The sequence below is a fragment of the Salarias fasciatus genome, chromosome 5 (assembly GCF_902148845.1).
Source record: "Salarias fasciatus chromosome 5, fSalaFa1.1, whole genome shotgun sequence".
Taxonomy (NCBI): Eukaryota; Metazoa; Chordata; class Actinopteri; order Blenniiformes; family Blenniidae; genus Salarias; species Salarias fasciatus.
In genome coordinates, this window is record NC_043749.1 from 7,452,334 (window position 1) to 7,470,050 (window position 17,717).

The window sequence follows — 17,717 nt, forward strand, 5'->3', positions numbered from 1 at the left end:
ATCTTTCCAGAATGTGGCGCCCTTCTGATAAGAAATCACATGTGTGACTTTGGTATTTCCTTTCAGACGATGGACATAGATGGGACGTTGTTTAACGAAGTCAAACTGTTTTCATCATTCCCAGTGTAAAAACAAGTGAATGTATTTCTGGCGATGTCCAGGGCGCAGAGAATGGCAGTAAGAGTATCCAGATGTGTGACGGAGCCAGAATGACAGGACCGGGCCTCTGGAGGCTGCGGTGGAGCCCACTGAGAGGAGGATGAGTGTTTGTGCGCCGGGTCAGCGCCTGCCCCCTCCCCTCCGCACCCCCTCAGATAAATACAACGCCGGACAGCTGAGGCGACAAGCACACGTACGCCACATTTTCTCACTTAGACCCATTCTCATATCGCCGCCGCTATGCTCGCACATGCACGCAATCCTGTCAGGAAAACACTCCGCAGTGCAGACATCAGCTCAAGAAAGATGCCCCACAGGTTTTCTGCACATATTTGGTCTTGTTCTGGTTCCGCTCACTGACATTTGTTCTAATTTGTAGATTTGAAACAGTTGAATTGAGAAGTGCTTCGTTTCTTTAGTTTTTTTAAGTATATGAAATGCTTCCAGTGTTTTTGAATCACAGGCAAAGGAAAGAAGACAGAGGGATCGCAGGGTCAGATGTCAGAGGGCAATCTCGCAGACAGAGATATGCATTGTCGACGGGAGGGTTAAAGACACATGTGGATTCCAGCACGTTGGCGTTAGCCAAACACGAGCCCCGAGCCCGTAAACATTCAGACACAGTGGGCGACTCGGCTCGGGAGAGTCCGGCCTTCTCGGACTGATGCTGCCGCTTTTCTTTTCATTACAATCACACCCCAAAACAAACACGACCCCTCACTGTGTACACACCAGGCAGATGCGTCCGATGCGGGACTGAGTCACGGGGCTCTGACCCATCTCAGAGGACTTCTCCCGAAAGAAGAAGTAGAGCTTGTCGTCATTTCTCTCCGCGCTGTCTGGAATGAGGTGAACATGGACGAAAGTGGGATCTGTGTGGAGAAGAAACGGTGGTATGTTTAGGCGGAGGACAGCTTCACAAAAACATCCAGTTGAAATCTTTTATAAACGTTCAGTGTTTCCTGTTTATCACATGTTGAGTGACACTGAACACATGTAAACACCGAAATCTTTAGATTTCAGCTGTACACATGTGTAACCCTGGGTGAAGCATACTTGAGGTTAAAAGGAAGCCTCAAGTGTCACTTATAGACAAAACAATATAGCTACTACCATTCAACCATCTGGAGTTGTACTGATCTGTCCGCATGGCAGTCTTTGTCCCAAGTGTCCGGAAAATGGCAGAATCTGTTCCCATAAAGTCAACATAGACCCCGGCGTACAGTTCACCATCTGAGAAAGAGAGAAAACACTTCAGTTTGGAGAAATTCTTTGACTCTGACATTATTCCAGCACCACCCTTGGCACATAACTCACACATTTATTTCCAAAAGTATATTTAGAAGCCTCTCAGGGTTCTTCATTTCACAATGCAGGGACTTGGTATGTGACCATGTCATGATCTTTAATATTTCTCAATAAAGCAAGCGGTCCGGACAAGGTCGCAACAGAAGGTGTGACTGAATAGAAAAAGAAGGGACTCTTTATTTTATGGGTCCAGTGACTTCCTCACAACAACTAGTTTAAAGATGAAGCTGCAGCACAAGACTGGACGATGTTCCTGTCATCGCATGGTTTATTGATGTTGGAAGTTGGAGTATAATGACCAGTGTCTTGTTCCTAGAATGTTATTCGAGGGCAGAAAAATGATGCCCAAATGCTCCGTAACCAAAATCATCTGCATGATGATTTCAAATTGGATGAGGTCTCTGTGAAATTAAAAAAAGATTATGTTCCATGATGCATCTGCTAGTAAGTGGTTTTTTGGGGGTAAAATTGTTTATAGCTAGTTCCAGTGTTTAGCCATAATAGTATCACTCAATTTTTCTGTCACGATAACAATAACAATACAATTGTGACTAAAGAGTTGGAAACTATGTCCCTGCTGAAAACTGTCTGGACTGTTAAGATGTCTTACGTATTCAAGAGGATTCAGAATTAAGAGAAAAAAAGATTTTGTGTTGAGCGACGAAGACAGAGTGCAGTTACTTTCCTGTATTAGCAGTAATTTGGCAATCAACTGAAAAATAATTGAACAATTTGAACCTTCTACTGTTAATAAAAGCAACAAAAAGTTGATGACAAATAAATGTTCAGCTGGTGTCTGTTTATCTGATCTCATGGCAGAGCAACAACCAGAGGAGAAAAAGAGTACAGAAAAACTTAAATACTCTTGCTATGATTAAATTGTATTAAACTTATAGTTTGTCAAGTACATTATCATTAAAAACCATTTAATTCAACACACAAATCTGTTTAAAGCACAAACTAAAAGGTGTATAAACACTGCATTTTTTGTCAGTTATTTCTACTTTCACAGCATTTAAAATATCAACCACTTTTAAAAGAATACTACACATACCTGATCTCACAAATGATTGAAACATTTTGAGATCTGTTAATTTTGACTGCTTTTCATTCATCTCATCTCACAGTCCTTGTAACCAGGATGCATGACGGTGACAGTGCGGTGGGCAGCACCGACAGAAACATCACTGAGCCATAAATGGTTGACAAATCATTGGAGAAGATCATCAAGTAATTCGGGAACATGTTAAAATACAAAGAGAAGCTTTCACGCGCACTTCATGAAGATTGAAGCACATCCATGTGTTCAGACTGACAAATGTACAGAACAGCCTCGTTAAGCCGAAGGAAGGAAAGGTGGAGGTCCTCCAGCTGCTGTTTGGGCCCCACTGGAGAGCAGGTGTGACCCTCGGAGCTCGAGTGAGGAGACAGCGGGAACAAGAAACACTGTTCTACCGCCATTATATTCAATGTCATGGTCCCCGGCAGAGCAGCAGAGAGATTGATGGTATATCATTAAAATGTCCACGGATGATAGGCTGTCTAATGTGCTGGAGAAGTGAGCAGCCACTGCTCAATGGTAAATCTATTGTTGTGGTACAGGGTTTTTAATCCTTATCAACACAAACAACAGTGTCGGGACGCTGTCTGATGCTAACTGGTGGGAGTGGGAGGTAAATCCATCTTGGATGACAGTGCTGGTCCCATACTGGTCAGCTGGCACTGTGCTAATGTGGGAAAACAGTGGCGGTGATTTACACCCGCTGTCTTGCCCCGCAGAGGGAAGATCGCCTTTCAGTGGTGGAAACTGTGTGGCCTGAACCCGACTAAGTGACCTTGGACAAAGAACAGTGGGCCAGTGGGCAGTGGCTTCAGAAGATGATACGAAGAGATTTCAGACAGAGCTTTCTTGTGGTCTAAAACTCGCTGAAGGCACGGTGCTTCATCTTCATCTATTCACATTCTTTCTGACAATAATCCCACATTTGACTACACTGTGCCATCAAGTGCAAACAAATCCCAACATTCCCAACAGCAGGCTAAAGCTTTTAAATACAGGCAATATAAAGTTTTTTCCAGGAAGTCTCAAGAATCATGATTTTAACCTCTAATACTCTTGTGGCAAATTCACATTTGAACAGTCATGTATTATTGGGCCCATCTGCCCCCTAACAAGGAAAAATTCCTTTGGATTTAATGATTAGCCTCATTAGGCTAAGCCGCTCACTGTGGGAAATGGGCACAGAATGGAAAAGACACTTGACCTGATCTCTTAGGCATCGGCTGCTGACGATAAATAATTTCAGCAATGTGCGCCCAGAAATAAAAATTGTGAGACCATATAAAGAAAGATCAGATACAGGACTGACAAAATCCATATGGGACTGCTGCTGTTACAAGTGGTTCGTCCGGACAGTCTGTGCCCTTGTGCAACTAAACCAGGATGATACTCACTGATCAGAGCTGACACGCTGTTGAGCTTCGGATCGTAGGAGCACTTTCCCTTTCCAGACTCCACTTTGCCCGGCTCCAAATGGAAGATTTCTTCCTGAAATGGAAAAATCATATGGAGATGGCAATAAATTCAGCACTCTGCATCTTGTCACTGTGACTCCCTCGTGTCGGGAAAATGAGGCAGCATATGTGCTGCCTCTGACTCCCGTGGGACCTACAGGGCCTGATGGAGGATGAAGTATTAGAATAATGAGCGTGTGTTCATACAGAAAAATACATGCAGGGAAAGGCGAGGAGTTCCTAATCCAATGCCGTGCCACTCGACTGAGAAAAACAATGTGTTGTGGACCACCTCTTTCCGCATAACAAGCTTCCAGCCAAATGTCTCGCAGCTTCTCGGTGTCTAAGGGTGTTACAGGCCGACTGCTGACACCTGTAATCCAGCGCAGTGAAAACACGCCTGGGATGGAGGCCGGATGACTGATGCTCAGCGCTTGTGGCATTGCAGCACGCAAGCACGGAGGTGATTGGCAGGAATTTGTGTATGTGAGTGGGGAAAATGAAACAGTGGCATGTGATGACATGTCCCAAAACCCCGCCTCACAGACGGGAGCATATCTAATCCCCATTTTTCACTCCCGGCAGGAACAGAGATGGAGACATCCCTGTCACTGTCCATCACCACCGCAGCGAGGGGAGAGAGACTGTGGCGCTGCGCCAAACTTGCTTCATCGGATCATACACGTACCCATTTACAGTCACCCATTCATCTTTGATTAAAATCACCACTTGTGCAAATAAGAGGGTGCTGGCAGCTAAATCAGACCCATGCCAGAGTGACGTGTAAGGAAAAAAAAAAGGTCACAAACATGTATGTGCACCAGAGGGAAACTGGGCCCTGGATGTATTTTTACAACCCCATCATAAAACATGACCTTTCAGAAAAGTAGCAGCATTTGCAGCAAAAAGAAGCAGAGACATTTTAAAGTGTCCCACTTCCCCTAAAGCACCATCGTCTAAAGTCCATTTCTGTGTTCCAGAGTGCATGGAGATCACAAACAGTGAAGACACGTTCAAGTATGCGGCTCTTTTATTTCTTTGTTGCACAGCTAGTTGGCTACAGATGGCGGGTGTTTGCTCTGGGCTAACAGAGCCTGCTGTGGGAGTGGGTCAGATGCTGACTCGCCTTGCCGCTCTGGTGGGAGAGCCTGTACAGCATTCCTGCAGAAGGTGGGAGAGTCTGTGGGGTGAAGGACTGACTGCTGGGACAGCCTGCTTGGTCGCAGATAAGCAAGGTGGGTGATTTAGGTGATGGTTGCGTATGGGCACAACTGGCTAAGTGAAAACAAATTACCCATGCACTGAACAGCAGTGAAAGCCAATTTAAATAAAACTGTGCCTTTTAAATGTTTTAGCAGCGTGATAAGCCATTCCTACTTCATAGTACAGTTCTCATGCAAAACATGACATTTAACATGGATGTAAAGCACCAGAGGACGATGATACGCTGTGACGATGAGACAAAAGAAGGTATGAATGAAGGATGAGCGAGGACAACGACATGAAATTAAATGCAATTGTAAATTATACAAAACTCAACCACTGCGCAAGGACTGAAAAAGGATGCATGCCGAAATGTTACGGAGATAAACAAATGCCAGGTTAGAGACGATGGTGACAAAATGTGCTCAAACACAAAAGAGAGGGAGTGTGCTGCCGGTGACCGCGAGCCCAAGCAAGTATACGGGGCTGCGGTGCAGACAGGGCCCACATCGCACCTTCAGTCCGAGTGTCTCGTGCACCGCGCTGGGTTCAGCGGCGCGGCTAGCCCTTCCTCTGGCCTGGGCCATCTGCAGATACATGGACGTCTAAAACAGGAAACAGCAATACAATCTGGATGTTACGCCACTGATGAGGAAGGATCGACGCCCTCCCTGAACCTCCTGCAGACTGAGTGAAACCTGGACTGACTTCCAGATACGATGACAAAACTACTGAAATCAATTCGATGCAAGTGTGCAAAGCGTAAAAAAATATCTGGAAATGTGTATGAGTGCAAAACTGTGCAGGAAACATGTTTTATTCAACCAGATGGTGGAAAAAAGCTACAATAAAAGCTCTCTTTCCTGTGGTTGAGTCAATAAAGGCTGTCACAGTATGCTACATACATACTCCTAAAAGCTGCTGCCAAAGCAAAGCATCTCGCTTTCACAGTTCACAAAAACTGCAAAGACTGTGCGTAAGGAAACAGAATATATCCTGTGTTGTAATGACAACAGACAGCACTTTCATTTTCAAATTAAGTCAAATTCAAGTCAAACATGTCGCGTTCCCATGCTTGTCAGGATATGCGTATCCACACTTCTGTGTGGAGCGTGTCATTTCATGTTTTTGCAATCATGGTGAGCTTCCCCGGCCTGGCCGAGGAAGGTGTTCAGGGGGGTACGAATCAGACCTGTCTGTTCAGTGTGACGGGGAAAATAACAGCCCCCTCATTAATGGACTCAAACTGGAACATTCCACTTGCACCCCATAATGGGAGCTCCCACTCCCAATTACCCAACATCTCGTAGGGTGGAGGCTGGCGGGTGGCCTGGATGGATGCATGAAGGGGGTGGATGGATAGGCGAGTGGCTGGATGGAAGCCCTTCGTTAGCAAGGGGTCATGTGGTAACCGTATCCAACAAAGGACTTGTGCAGTCCGTGTTTGCTGTTGCAGGTTCTCTGTGATCTCAAGGGAGAGTCCAGTGGGAAATTTTCTTTATATTTATTGCTTTTTATAAGAGTCCCCCGGCTGTTATTAAGAAACAAGTGTGACATTTAAAGAAGACTGAGGTGTTAAAGGAGACTTCAGCAAGGTAGTGAAGCCTGGCTCGCTTTAAGAAATTCAAGAGGTCCCGTTCAAGACGGAGACTAAACAGAGTAGCTTTAACAGCTCACAGGGGATAACAGCTGTGTGATGGTGAGGTTGGCTGCTTTGCCATATGGAGAGGCATGAAACCGCAAGCAAGCTTAATGATGGAGGAAAATCATCATAAAGTAAGCCCGGTGCAAGGTGGATGGAACGCAAGAACTGGGGTAAGCAATAGGAGAGGCACGGTGTGCAGTTCAAAACGGACATGGAGGAAACACTTTGTGTGTCTGCTCGGATCAGTTTCTCAGTCTTAACAATCCCCAGGTTTGATCCTAACCTGAGGTTTGCGGCCACGGTTGACAAAGGTACAGACTGGATTGTATGCTCCCGTCCCGCAGACATACAGCTGGGTCCGGTTCCACGGTTCAATCAGACGGATGAAGTTTGCACACTCTTCCTGCAAGAATACACACCAAAGTAAAACACATTGCCGCAAACACGCCCGAGAAAGTCACTGTGAGCTTGATTTTACTGAAGCACCTCGAGCGTATTTACCAAATGCTGCCTGACTTCTAATTAAGATAGATACCACCAATACTGTACTTTCAATAAAATTTGAGAAATATATCCTGCTATACAGTGGTTATGCTCCCCACCCAGGTCTGGCAGACAAAAGGATGTTGAGATCAACTGGGTTTCTTTGCTTCAATTCATTCCTGTCTCCTCGGCTAGACAGAAGGGAACCGGCGTTTTACTGGGCCAAGTCCCAACCTGTAGGTGAGTACCATTTTAACAGGTTCTCTATAGCAAAACCAGAGGGAACAATGGAGCCAGTTCTGTACTTACAATGTGGTATATTTGAAAAACAATATATTTTCCTTCTTATGGGATATCAGACTGATGGAAATCACCTCTGCTGAACGACCCTGTTGTGGTTAGAAGGGTTGTCAGCACGTATACTTACATTGGCGTCTTTCCCACTCACAAGGCACTCCATCCGTCTCCGCTCGGACACTGGCCAGTGGATCTGCGAAGAAGGGAGCGGAGGACATTTTATAGCTCCGGTATAATCTAATTCATTATACATCAATGGCATTTATTGGATTTTGGGGCTCAAAGTGTAAAAGGGATATCCACCCCGCCTGACATTAATCCTGTTGGGATTTGCTGTAACTGAGTTACGGTGTTTTAATGATCAGAAAATGAGGCGTCCAACAAAAACCTGATATAAACTGGCTGAACGACTGCCATTAAGGCAATAGAAAAGGACCTTTTGCTTCGGGGGCAATTCCTTTGAGGAGTCAGTTTCATCCTATTGAAACAATCCATTTTAAAGGTGTCAGGTTAGTGTGAGAGTGAGTACAGCGTGCGGAAGCTCTTACGATGTGTGGGTCCTTGTTGATGTCGTGGAGGTCCAGGGACAGGATGTGATCCTTGCTGCCGACGTACATGCGATCGTGGTCCTCATCCATGCGGAGGATCCGGTAGTCAGATGTGTTGAGGAGGTAGGCAAAGTGATGAGCGGTACCGGTAGATCTCAGTTCTGGACAGAGACAGAAATATATCTGTTAATGACAGCTGCAGTACCATATGCACATTTTCACACACACACATGCATGCACAACTGACACATTCCTTGTGCCACTCCTGCATACCCATGCGGACTTATCTGATGATTTTCCACCAACACTGCTGTAACCTAACACCACACATTAGAGACAAGTGCGACTGAGTGTCTGTCACACTGTGTTGATGGCTTAATACCACCGGAGTGGATCAGAAGACTTTGATAGCAGCGCATCGATGGCAGCCTGTGACTTCCAGAGTCGAGACAAAACCAACAAAGCTAATAATATACGACATCTAGTCGATATTCATACTACATATAGAGCCGGGCCAAGTTGGCATTTGGATTCAAACTCTTGCGCCTGTTTGGACACCATTCTCTTAAGGTCAGGAGCGTGAGCGCCCTCTGTTACGCAGACACGTTCTCTCATGTCGACAGTAACCCAATCTCCCAAAAGCTCCATGTTGGAGTGTTTGTTTGATATGTTCTTCTTGGTTCAGAAACCACGTACAGAGAGAACAGAGAGGCCACAGCAAAGACAGCAAAGGCCCGGCGCCCCACCATAGACAAACACGCTCCTTTGCTATCTATAGGGGAGAGGCATTTGAGGGTGACACTCACATATTGTTGGACAAACAGAAGTTTTTACTTAAACAGCAGGAAAGTTCCAGTTTTACTGTTTGGTTTTATTCTACAACCAACAGACCACAGAAAGCTAAAACAATGGACCACACTTTGAGGTTACTGCGAGAACTTTCTGTTGACTTTACGGCCAAAAAGGCGATGAAAGGAAACCTGAAAATTCAACTGTCAAATACAGTTTGGTGTGTTTGACTGTTTATTTATGGCATATCAGAACAGAGTAGCTGGCAGTATAAAAATGTAGAGGCAAAGCATGAAATGTTGTCAATGTGGGGTGTCGACCCTAAAGGCAACAACACCCCAGTCCTTTTGAACACAGGGGGTCCTTTCAGGACCTGGGAAGGTCTGGGGTTTTTTTGAAAGCCGTATATGTGCAACCATGTTCTGTGTACTTGAGGTGACTGAGAGGCATTCGCATGAGGTTGTTAGATGTTTTTGAGGAAGAGGTCTGGACACCCAAGCATGCAAAGCCATCAACATGTCCACCAATGAGCCTTAAAATAAACACCATCGAGAGACCTTTTTAAACAGACTCCCTATGGAATCTGATATTACCAGACTTTCCAGCCAGATCTAAATTTAACATGAGGTTATGTCAATAAGCAAAGATTAATAGCATTAGATTTGCTATATTTGTATAGTTTGATTTAATAACTGTGCCCACCAAAGGAATGTTTACAGGTCAGCAGAGTGACTGGCATCTGTCAGGAGTTCTGTGCGGAGGAGCTGCAACATGTGGTGGGACCCTGTGATTATTTGTGTTGGAGTCCGAAGTTGAATGATGAGTCCCCATGCACTCTAGATATGTTTGCGTGTGTGTGTGTGTGCGTGTGTTCAGAGAGAATGCATTGCGCACACGCACACACACAGAGTCAGTGGAAGTTGTTCCTGAGGCAGGCTGTCAGCGACTCCTCAGTGTGTTTGTTGTCAGAGAGAAGCTGGATGGGACCATCTGTCAGCTGAGGAGGCAATGTGAACAGCACAAAGCAACAACACACCCAGTCCAGAGCGGCACACTAACAAACACCTGTGTGTAATTGTATAGTGATTCCAGTCTAAATTCACCCCATGGTGCACTTGTCATAATGTGAACATTAAAAAAAAAAAATGCATATCTGATTAATTGCATTATATTCTTCACATTCAGATGACAGTTACTGAAGATCTGTAGGGCTTTAATTGTGATGAAACCTGAGCTTCCAAGGTTCTCACAACCCCAGATTTAAATGTAAACGTTTGCTAAAGTCTACAAGCATTTGTGCTTTCTTGGACTGTGAGAGCAGGAGCCTGAAGTCATTCCGTCTACTAAACATCACTCTCTGTACTGTCAGCCTTTCTCAACTCATTCGCCAATCAAGCTTCACCTCAGGCAGGGCTGCATGGCATTGTGCTTGCTTGAGATGCTGATTGAGTATGTATAATGGCGGCAGGCTGAGATCAGCTGCTAATTTGTTATAGAGGCCATGTCAGCCCAGGTAACCACATTGACTGTGATTCCAGATAAACAAACGGCCACTCACAATCAGTTTGAAAACAGAATCGGTGAAACAGTTGAAGGGTGATATTGTGGAGAGGGTTTTATTCTAACTACATCAAAAAAGGAAAGAAAAACTTTTGAGAGTTTAAGCAAGTCCTTCCATCTGATATCAGGGTCTGCTCAGGCTGACAGTGATGTGTATGAAAATTAATTGATTAATTACAATTTAATAAAGTTATCCCTAATTTCTCTCCAAGGGGATTCAGTAACGTGTTACAAAATACCAGTAGCATCAACTCTATCCTATGAAAGTGATTCACCAAAAGCTTTAATGCAGAAAGGCTGCAGAAAGAGCGATCAAAGAAGCAACAGGCTTTACCAACATCAGCCTGGAGAGAGGCAGTGTGGCACAGAACACTTTATCCAGTGACGATTCAAGTTCTTGGTCAGGCACATTCTGCAGAGGTCAAATACAGTATATTACACTCCTCTTTGAACCCGTTGTTTTCTAGACACAATTACAAGACGACAGCAGAAGATTACAATTTCTAACAGGAAAGGCTCAGAGCAGCTGAAGCACTGAGCTCTTTGTCAGCCACATTAGGGCATGACAGCATTCTCCACACAGATTTCTCCAAGAGATTTAAAGGTTGGGAGCAGAGTATGAGTGTGTCTATTACAGCCAGATAAACTCTTAAAGTAGCCCATTTACTGCATGTACGGCTTAGGATCACTCTGGGGGGTCTGTGTGCACACAGCGGTGCCTTTGTTTGGGGAACACATTTCCCCCAGTGGAATGGCAATGGCCCTATTAGAGGTGAAAGTAAGCCGGTGAGGGAACCTGATCCTCCGAATCGGTCTTCTCGCTCTAGCAGCATCAAGCCATCATCTGCATGTGAGTACACTTTTTTGCACCTGTCTTTCATTTTAATGTAAGTAAATCCAGATCAGCAGCAAACACATGGAAACACAAGGAATTTAAAAAAAGGGTGATTGTGTCTATTTGCTTTATGCTGAAGACACTTTTCTTTTTTTTAATATAAATTACTCTTATCAGCATTTCAAGGTGCTGCTGTACCCATTTTAACAACTCAACACCCAATTCTGGCCATAAGAGAGCTCATCATGGTTGAGATATAAGTCGGATGATTCTTGAAATTTTTTTTAGCTTAAGGTCAAAATTCCACCCACCTTTTAAATGTGTGTAGAGCTACATGTCATACAAGCTCAAAGTTACAGAAGAAGAATTTGTCACGAATCGGGGGCATATTAGAAAAACAGCAACAACTTGAAGAAAAGTTAATATAAGATTTGCAAAGGGAATGCCAATCATCAATTCTCGAATATTGTGAAAAAAAAAAGAAATACTTTCAGTTACGTGTCATATTCCAATGTACATATCATGAGCTTATATTAAAATATCAGAAATACACATGAGATTTTCATTAAAGAAAACTAAATGTTGCATGGAACGCTGGATTTTATCGTCCCAAATCATCGACCGGACATTACAATACAAATTTAGGAATTTTATCTTTAGGTGCTTAGGAACATCAAAGTCAAACTTAGGATTATAACACACTTCAACATATTCCTAGATCTGACATAATGACTAGATGTGTTGTTACACAAAACCATCTGAAAGACCTCAATCTATCTAATTTTTTTAAGCTTCATGCTGTTGGACTGTTTGGCTGCACAGAAAGGCCCCTCAGGCCTAAACTGGGCTCAAACGGGACATTCTCACTGGGGTAGGACAGTTAAGCACTACATCAATGCACTGCCTCCATTAGTCCACAATATCATTGTCATTTGACATTTTCAATGAAACACCGGACAAACCATTCACCTGGTAATAATCACCTCAGCCAGCTGGATTTATAAACTATGCAAAGTGGAAAAACAGAAAAAAAAATAACAATACAAGAGGAAGTTTGTAAGGAAAACTTCCGTGTGAAAGACGCACTTCCACCGCAATTAACCCTTGCCTGGAGCTGTTGGTACGGCTTCAAAAGATGCTGGTCGGGCCAAACGGCCAAAGGCAAACTACAAGCCTGACAATATGGATTCTCTTGTGATCCTATGAATCCAGCTGCTTTCCAAAGCTGAAGTCTATTCATGGACTTTTCACACATGTAGATACATGTGCTGCTGCCTCCAAGGCATCCTCGAGTGACTCTCTGACTCCAACCTTTTAAAAGCTCTTAATCCTCATACACACCATGACTACCTGTTCCACCAGTCCAACACGAAGCATCTCACTCTTGAGGAGTATTTTTCATAATTTCTTTGACTTTGTATTCCAAACTACAAATGCAGTCTTTGCATTAAAAAAAAAAAAAAATAAATAAATAAAAAACAGGAGTGAGCTGGTAAGTGAGTCCAGTAGCAACGAGTCGGGGCCAGCACACCAAACAAGAGCCAAAAAGCAAATAGTACACAGATGTCTTAATTCATTTATGACCCAGTATAGTTATACATTTTTTTTTTTAGATTTATTTTCTGAAATTAAACACACATTTCTAATACCGAATACCCAAGTTTCTCATTCAAGAGCTAGGCTGTACGAATGAATGCACTGCAAATCTGCAGACTGGTGCAAAAACCCAGCCGCTGCAGAGGAGATGGTCGGCAGCTTTGTAGGATAGATGTTGTGCTGAAACGTGCTTGCAGCCTTTTCCTCCCAACACTACAGGTACAAATGTATTTTATATCCTTTCCTGTTTAAATGAGGTATAGAAGGGAGAGACGTGTCTCAGTGTCAGACTCAGCCAGCTCTCCTCCTCTTCAGAGAATACTTGGCTGCTGACGGTGATCTCTGGGGCTGCAGGCCTGCATGTTAAAGCATATCTCTCCATCTCAAATTAATAGCCAACGGGCCGAGTTTACTTTGGAAATATGTTTGGACAGGAAAAGTTCACTGGCATGCAGCGCACTCATGAGATCACATCTCCAGAAGAAAGCCGACTGGTCAACGCAGCCTCAAATGAAATGATTTCCCACCATGTTGTCACACAAGGGAAAGAGGAGAGTGGATTTTATATATCATATTCATCTGTTAATGCACCCTAGATCGCAGTGTGCTTTGGTAGCTTTAGAACTTCCTCTCATTATGGAGCCATTACTGTATCCAGTGCAGCTTAGCAATACGCAGGCCGTCTCACTCATAACTTTCCTGGAAAATTCTCAAGAAGCTCCAAGTGAGCGACTGGATAATGGAAAACTCCCGAAACGAAAACACAGACACTGAGCAACAAAATCAAGATGGGGTAAATACACAACCCGGCATTTGACAGTGCGGCGTGCACTCACTACGTGACACCGATATGGGCGTTCCGCCCCGCTGCATATTTCTCTGGTTTCAAATCGGGTAAATTAAAAGTGCAGGCCACTGCCAGTGTCAGCACAGAGCAAGTCGCTGCTTGAAGCCTGCCATGCTTCCTGTGCGGAGGTACAGAAGGTAGCGAAAAGAATGGGGGATGGTCATGGCAACAGAGAAAAAAAAAGTTATCAGTTTGTTACTTTGACTCTAAACAGGAAGGGCGCGATGAGCGATGTGGATGAGCTGAGCGCGAAGCAATGATCTGCTCACTTCACAGCTCTGTGCTCTTCAGTTGTGTGCCGATGTGGCTGATAATTACAACCTGCAGGAGCTGAATCAGCCTGCACTCCCATCCCAGTCCCGCTGCAAGACGCATGTGAAAGACCGGAAAACTCAAGCTACGATTTATTTAATGGTGATAACTCCAAATTAAAAGATGCAATGTTAAATAGGGTTTGAGTGGATGTTCTAAAGTAGCGTAATAAAGTCACATAAATACCTCGGTAGCCTCTGGCACATCACAAAGAGACTGCACTACCTGAACAGCACCCTGAGGCCCTTTCCAACCCGTCAGAAAGAGGTGCACACGCACACACACACACACGAGTAGTAGGAGTGATAATTAGGGTGTTTAAGAGAGGGCGGGAGAGGTGGCAAGTCAGTACATCAAAGTCAGTACTTGTCAGGGATCCTGTCCAAACGTTTTGAATGCTGTCAATGCACAGGAAGAAAATGCAAGTTACTACAACCTTACCAGTTCTGCGAAGGCACTCTTCATTGCTACAGCAACAACTGAACTGCACAAAATAGCTTCAGAGACTTTTTGTTTTCGCGGTGTGTGGAGTGGAGGTTGGATCAATGTTTCCTTTTTGACAGTTTGGTCAACTTTTAACAAGGCGCAGTAATGAGTGGAGGTGCTACAGGCGTCAGTGGCACAAGTTTAAGAGGCAAGCTCGACGTGACACGTCCCTCATTAATTCATACGTGTCGCAGTCCATGAAATATTAATAAAAAATGCTGCAAGGGGAACTGTGAGAGTATAAAGGTGACTTATTTCCCTTGGGCACAGCCGCTCACCTTGCTTATTAGATATCAATATAGAGGAGCGACATCTGAGGATCAGAGCTGAGACTTAAAAGACAACTGCTATCAGCGGTGAGATCTGGGAGTTCTCCGTCAATCTGTCTGCGTACTCCTACGTGGTCCTCTAATGTTGTGTCAACTGATTCCCGTTTGCTCAAGTTCTTTGCCTTTTTGTGGGTACACAAAACATTACAGTAATGAAAATGTGCTTGAAATGTTTAATAGTTGAGCTCAAATTAAATATATTCACAGCAACCAACATTCAGTGGTGAGATAATATTGTTCTTCACAATTGCATCAAAGTAAGCTTGTCTTTACATGCGCTACTCTTATCACCGCGTAATAAAATTTTATACATGTAGATTATTGGGTATACAAAGAAAGAATAGAGATAACGTCTATCCATTTGGCTCCATTTGAGAGGCGCTGTGATCTCTCTCTTATCTCAATCTCACTTTACTTTCCTACAGCAATTTCCTGTATGCAAGGAAGCCAATAATATGGGGGCCCATTACCACAAGAGGTAAAAAAAAAAAAACTCTACCGCTTGTGGACAAATGTACGCCCGCTGGAGGCTAAAACTGCCACCCGCACTGCTACCTTGAGGCAAAGCTGCCTTTAATCAGCAATTTTCAGGGCCCACAGCTACTTTAGTTCTCTTCTAACGGGCTTCTTTCAGCACGACTTGTCCTCATGTCAAACATTTACATGAGTTATTTGGGTTTGTGTAAGCTGCACGCTTCAAAGCCGGCGCAGGAGTGACACAGTAGTTGAAGAATGCCTCTGTGATTACTGGAGAGCGGGTATGAGGTTAGCAGCGCTGCCAAATGTAAAGGGACGATAACAGCATGAGAACGCAGCAGCTGCTCGCCCGGGCTTAGTCACTCCGTGGGGCCGAGGATAATAAAAGTGGTCACGGGCTCGGCCGCTGTGTCACATCAGATACTGGGAGTCAATCTGCAGATAAATATGCAAGGGCACAGGGCCTGCAGATACAATCTGACCTACTGGTAAAGTCAAAGATCCTGATTCAAAGAGGAACAGATATCTATAGTGATGTGCTGTAACCTCTGCCACATATTCGGTGCATGTTTTCCAGAAAATTTTGTGTTTTCCTTTAGACATAACAGTATGCCTTCACAAATACCTGCCCCATATGTACAAAGCACCAACCAGAGCAACATGCTCGCTGTCATGTTACTTCGAATCCGTCTGAATGTAACATCAAAAACAAACTTGCAATGTTCTTCAACCAATGAGGTATACTGACTAAATCATTTTTGGCCCATCCTGTGCCAGATTTGTTTCATAGTCATAGAAAAAAGTCGAAACTGCCTTTTCTGCATAAAATAACATGATATACAGAGAGAAAACCTTAGTCACACAGAAAAACTACATAAGATTTGCAAATTCCTTTTGTCCTCAGTATGCTTCTCTATCAAAGTTCTAGAAATATGTTAATATTGAACTGCATAAGAGGGTAAGTCTTAGCACTCATCTATCTTCTGCACAGACACAGATGGTAACAGTCACACTTACGGGAAATTTAGAGTCACGAGTTAAAACTCATACGCATGTTTTTGATCCTTAAACACACAGGTAGAACATGCAATCCAATTACTTTTAAAAGCCACAATCTGAGAGACTGTCGTGAGACAGGATAGGTTTACCTTCCTGATGATGTGTTGTTGCAATAGAAATCCTTTAAGAAAATCATAATGAATTACTCCTATTCTACACACTAGTGTAATAAGTCGGGTAGATTTAACCCAGTTCTGAAAAAAAAAAAAAAAAAATGTTGCTAAGCAAACAGCTTTTTTTTTCCTTCTTTTTAATTTCTGGTCAAAAAGTAAATATTTGCTGTCCTACCACAATTTCGTTTACCTATGGGAACCTATGCTTAAATTTCCTTGTGGTCTGATTAATGTGGGATAAACATGACCTTTAATGATTTGTGCATTTTTACCATAGATCTGCATTATGTACACAAGGAAAGGTAGAGGTTATTTACTTAAAAAACTTTAGTTCTTCTGTCAGAAATGACCTAAAATCACGGTCAGTTTAGCTCGGTGTTGACAACACATTGACTGCCTCAAATCTTTTCCAAATTAATTTTTGACATCGACCAGTTTAGATGAAAATGTCATTTTATCTGCTAATTGACTATTTGTTAGACTGTTAATGTGTGTGCTGCTGTTCCTCATAGCTTGTTGATCGTTTGATGTCCTTCAAGCAACAAATTTACCCGAATGTTTAAAGACAGTTTGGAATACTTTATTCTTGCCCAGACTTGATCAGCTGCCAGAGATGATCCACATTTAAAATTACAAACCAAGAAAACCTTTAGACTTTTCTGATATGGTTCCTTTTCTTATCAATCCAGGTTGGGTTGGTCTAGAACACTCACACACTGGCACACAAGTGTAGTTTCCATGCAATTCTTTATTACTGAACACTAAACCATGATAAAGTTAGTCCACTTGCCTACGTGTGGCACACTGTTTGCAATCGGTTGCTGTGAGTTTCCTCACTGGGGAAAAGGTGTGACCCTCTCTTTTCTCAACACATGCTAAATGTGATCCTTCATAATGGATACGCACTAAAAGCATTTCCATATCACACATCATTAACCATTGCGTCTGTCCACACAGTATCCAGAAAACACATGGAAATGGCCTCTGTCAGTGGGAGACGCGACACCTTGCTGTTTACTGCCGTCGCCATCTCGTTACTCCCGCACCCCGCGCCTTTCCGCCCCTCCTACCAACCTGGGGGTTTCACCAGCTCTATAATTAGGAGCCTCTGGAGCGCCCCGCCCCTACAACATCCACTCCCTCTCCCCGCTAATGGC

General features: G+C 43.7%; 1 protein-coding gene across 5 annotated transcripts in view; it reads right to left on the reverse strand.

The window, feature by feature from the left end:
• Positions 1-17,717, reverse strand: part of LOC115387989 (semaphorin-3F-like) — a 57,554-nt gene that overhangs the window by 13,968 nt on the left and 25,869 nt on the right. For 3 of the 5 annotated variants that reach the window (XM_030090901.1, XM_030090899.1, XM_030090900.1), the window contains exons 3-9: positions 8,158-8,318; positions 7,740-7,802; positions 7,113-7,232; positions 5,700-5,789; positions 3,922-4,015; positions 1,273-1,392; positions 892-1,031 (exon numbers count right to left, since the gene is read on the reverse strand). In XM_030090901.1, coding sequence (XP_029946761.1) covers positions 892-1,031; positions 1,273-1,392; positions 3,922-4,015; positions 5,700-5,789; positions 7,113-7,232; positions 7,740-7,802; positions 8,158-8,318 — 788 coding nt within the window. The remainder of the gene's footprint in view (positions 1-891; positions 1,032-1,272; positions 1,393-3,921; positions 4,016-5,699; positions 5,790-7,112; positions 7,233-7,739; positions 7,803-8,157; positions 8,319-17,717) is intronic. The other 2 variants (XM_030090903.1, XM_030090902.1) reach the window with 1 other exon arrangement.